Raw genomic sequence first — 4,587 nt, 5'->3', positions numbered from 1 at the left:
CCACCATGCCCGGCTAATTTTTTCTATATATTTTTAGTTGTCCGACTAATTTCTTTCTATTTTTAGTAGAGACAGAGTCTCGCTCTTACTCAGGCTGTTCTCGAACTCCTGACCTCCAGCAATCCTTCCACCTTGGCCTCCCAGAGTGCTAGGATTACAGGCATGAGCCACCGCGCCTGGCCACTTCCAGTTTTTTGAAATCTTTCTTTGGGGTGCCACACCATCTTTCTGCTCTCTTCCCCCCTGCCCCTTCTCTCTCTCTTTTCTTTTTCTCTCTCTCTCATTCTTTCTGTCTTTCTAAAGGATAAAATCAATTTTATGTATATATCTTCAAAGAAAAAGATTTTTTAATAATGTCACTTTTTTCCTTTAGGTGTTTTTGTGGTCGCTTGGTCAAGCAACATGCTTGTTTTACTGCAAGTGTTGCCATGAAATACTCAGATGTGAAATTGGGTGACCATTTCAATCAGGCAATAGAAGAATGGTCTGTAGAAAAGCATACAGAACAGAGCCCAACGGATGCTTATGGAGTCATAAATTTTCAAGGGGGTTCTCATTCCTACAGAGCTAAGGTATGTCACTATTTTATTTTATTTTTTCACTTCATTTACCTTGGTTAAGTAGTAAACATTTATCTCACAATTTATATAGCATTATAACAAAAAGTCTCAATCATTTCTTTGTGTACTTTAGAGTTCTTTGTATAGGTGCATACAAATATAGAATTGTACTTTCTTTGGTGGACTGAACTTTTTATCATTATAAAATGTTTTCTGTTTCTTGTCATTTTTTCTTTTATAACAGCATCTGCTTTTTCTGAAATCAGTATAGCTAAACTTTCTGCCTTCCTTTGTACTTTTAACCTTTTCTTATGTTTAAGAGTTATCTTCTAAGCAGCATTTAGTCGTTTTTAAATATTTAGTCTGCTGTTTATTTGAGTTTTAATTTGACATCATGTTATTATCTGTTTCTCTCACTTTTTTTTTTACTTTGTTCTATTTTCTTTTCTTTCTTGTATCTTTTTGGATTAAATACTTATTATTTTCTTCGTTCTTTAATAACGTGTTATTTATACAGTCACCCCTTGGTATCTGTGGGGCATTGGCTCCAGGATCTTCCCTCAGAGATACCAAAATCTGTAGGTATCGTTGTTTGCATATAACCTATGCACATCCTCCTGTATACTTTAAATTATCTCTAGATTACTTATGATACCTAATACAATGCAAATGGTACGTAAATAGTTGTTATACTTTATTGTTTAGGGAATACTGACAATAAAAAAATCTGTACATGATTAGTACAGACATAGTTTGTTTCCCCAAATATTTTTGACCCATGGTTGGTTGAATCCATGAATGTGGAACCCGTGGATACAGAGGGCCTACTGTATGTTCTTTTTCTGTTCTTTAGAGTAATCTTCTAATAAACACTATAAAGTACATTTTTAACTTGCTACTATGCACAGTCACACATCACTTCACAATGGTGATTAGTTCTGAGAAATGCATCCTTAGGTGATTTCATCATTGTGCTAACACCAGAGTGTATACAAACCTAGGTGGTAGCTTATTGCTTTTAGGCAACAAATCTGTACAGCATGTTATTGTACTAAATACTGTAGGCAACTGTAATGGTAAGTAGTTGTGTATCTAAACATATCTAAACATAGAGAAGGTACAATAAAAATACGAATTATAAACTGATGGGACCACCTCATACGTGCGGTTTGTCATTGACCAAAACATTGTTATGCAGTGCATGACTGTATTATAAATTAGTACTTTTACCCATTTCTGGATAATACAAGAACCTTTAGAATATTTGTAACTGCATTTATTTCCCTCATGACTTACGTGCTTTTCTTGGCATAAATTTTAATTTTCTGTGTATTTGAAACCCCCCAAACATAGTAATTGTTTATCTAGATTTAAACATTTTAACTTTTACATTTTTCTGCCTACATCCATGTCTTGATGAGAAAAACAGTGCCAAATTGTGGGCTCATCATCTCTCCAAGTTTTCTTGTTCTTCTGGATCCTGATCTCACAAGTAGTTACTGCCTTCATAGTTCTCTAGTACCTTAAAACAGATGTTATTTATCTTTTTTCTAGTTTATCTAGTTCCCAGGGACAGAGTTGGTCCAACATAACCTAATCCATCATTGCTGGGAGTGGAATTCCTCATTAATCCCTAATATAGTCTCTTTTTAAAAATTTCAACTTTATGCCGGGCACAGTGGCCCACGCCTGCAATCCTAGCACTCTGGGAGGCTAAGGTGGGCAGATTGTTTGAGCTCAGGAGTTCGAAACCAGCCTGAGCAAGAGCGAGACCCCGTCTCTACTAAAAAAAAAAAAATAGAAATTAGCTGGACAACTAAAAATACATAGAAAAAAAAAATTAGCTGGGCATGGTGGTGCATGTCTGTAGTCCCAGCTACTCGGGAGGCTGAGGCAGAAGGATCGCTAGAGCCCAGGAGTTTGAGGTTGCTGTGAGTTAGGCTGATGTCAGGGCACTCTAGACGGGGCAACAGAGTGAGACTCTGTCTCCAAAAAAATAAATCAATTTTAGACTGTTTCCCCAATACCACTTTATGTACCCAACTATGAACAAACAAAACCAACACAGAAAGACTTAACGTAGAACAAATCCAACAAATCCTGTTTTTTTCTTTTTTTAGAGACAGAGTCTCACTCTATCACCCAGGCTGAAGTGCAGTTGTATGATCATAGCTATCTGTAACTTGAAACTCCTGGGCTTAAGCAGTTCTCTTGCCTCAGCCTCCCAAGTAGCTGGGACTTTAAGCACGTGCTGCCATGCCTGCTAACTTTTTAAATTTTTGTAGAGACAAGATCTCTCTCTGTTGCCCAGGCTGGTCTCTAACTCCTGGTCTCAAGTGATCCTTCTGCCTTGGCCTCCCAAAGTGCTAGGATTACAGGTGTGAGCCACCACACCCAGCTTACCAAGCATTCTTAAGGGACTCTGGAGTCTTCTCAGTTCTGTAGAATTCTGATGTTTTCAGCTTCATTTGTTTGTCACTACTGAGATTTTCAGTGGTATTTGGTCTTTGTAAAAGAATGGGAAATACATTGGCGAAGAGGCTTTCTTCAAGATGATTTAAAAATGTCTCTTCCTGGGGCATGGTGGGTCTTTCCTGTAATCCTAGCACTGTGGGAGACCAAGGCAGGAGGACCGCTTCAGACCCAGAATGCGAGACCAGCGTGGGAAACCATAGCAAGACCCCATCTTACGAAAAATAGAATTAGCTCAACATGGGTGGTGTGTGCCTGTATTCCCAGGTACTTAAGAAGCTGAGGCAGAACGATCACTTGAGCCCAGGAGTTTGAGGTTGCAGTGAGCTAGGATGGTACTACTCCACTCCAGCCTGGATGACAGAGGAAGGCCCTGTCTCCAAAAAAATAAAAATATCTCTTCCAATGTCTGAATATTTCACATTTCTTTTTTTTTTTTTCCCCCCCTCCTGCCCGGAAGCTTTTAGGGTTTGGTGTTCTGATATTTTATTTGTATGTGTGTATGTATCTGTATCTGTTATCTATTAAATATATCTATCTACCTATCTATACATGTCTCTCCCTTTTCTATTGTCTATATTGTCTCTTTCTGGAACTTTTGTTAATGCGATGTTAGACTTGTTGAGCGATGTGAGAAGGTCAAAGTGAGGCATGGGGAAGAGCAGTAGGAGGTGAGGTGGGACAGCTGAAGGGGGAGGACATGTGCCAGGTCCTGTGGGCCTGTGGGCCATTACAGGATGTCATGGTGAGAATTTTTGTTTTTTCTTGTTACTTGACTTTAAAGGGAATACTTACAGTTTTCACCTTCCTGGCTTAATGTATTGTGTGCGTGTGTGTGTGTGTGTGTGTGTAAAATCTTAATAAAGATAAATACATATAAATACAGCTTAATGTATGTTTTGTGGTATGTCTTGAAAATATTGGTGCTATATCTACCTCTATTTTACTGGAATTCAGTAATACCAATGAATGCTTTTTTTCCTTTCCATTTTAATCATGTTAGATAAAGAGATTGAACTTTTCCTGAATTTTGGAAGACTGACACCTTTTAAGTATATTATTGGATTATGTTTACTAATATTTTATTTTAGAAAGGGCTACAGCATAGAGGTCAAGAGCCTGACCTCTGGAGCCTCATTGTATGAGTTCAGACCTAAGCTCCTCTCTTGTCTAACTTCTCTCTCAAGCTTCTTATGAAGCTAATTCATACATGTACTTTAGGCAAGGAGAATGAATTAAACTAGTCATAGCATGTACGTTTTGTGATATCACTTAACAGAAAGATAATTTTTTAATCTTTCAAACCACGGGAAGTTATTGCATACATATGAGAGCTTATTTTCTTTCACTTTTGTGTAGACTGGCTGTATGAAAATTAAACTGGTGAATCTGAGCACCACGAAATGTTTATTAGAATTTTCTGCTTATATGCTTATATCTCAGCCTGATCAAATCCACAGTTGTTGCCAGTGAAGGAAATAATCACTCATATTAAAAATATCTTTTAAATTTTATTCCATAGTCACAATTCATTTATAAATGGACTAGATCATTT

At 37.4% G+C, this 4,587-nt stretch overlaps 1 protein-coding gene across 2 annotated transcripts in view; it reads left to right on the top strand.

Annotated features, from left to right (window-relative positions):
* LOC105814519 (transient receptor potential cation channel subfamily M member 7) overlaps window positions 1–4,587 on the top strand; it is a 91,042-nt gene that overhangs the window by 54,215 nt on the left and 32,240 nt on the right. For both annotated transcript variants that reach the window (XM_012649524.1, XM_012649525.1), the window contains exon 4: window positions 374–572. In XM_012649524.1, coding sequence (XP_012504978.1) covers window positions 374–572 — 199 coding nt within the window. The remainder of the gene's footprint in view (window positions 1–373; window positions 573–4,587) is intronic.

This window comes from Propithecus coquereli, unplaced genomic scaffold, assembly GCF_000956105.1.
Source record: "Propithecus coquereli isolate 6110/MARCELLA unplaced genomic scaffold, Pcoq_1.0 Scaffold3, whole genome shotgun sequence".
Classification (NCBI taxonomy): Eukaryota; Metazoa; Chordata; class Mammalia; order Primates; family Indriidae; genus Propithecus; species Propithecus coquereli.
Note: the sequence above shows the minus strand (reverse complement) of the source record. Positions and strands in the feature narration are given on the sequence as shown.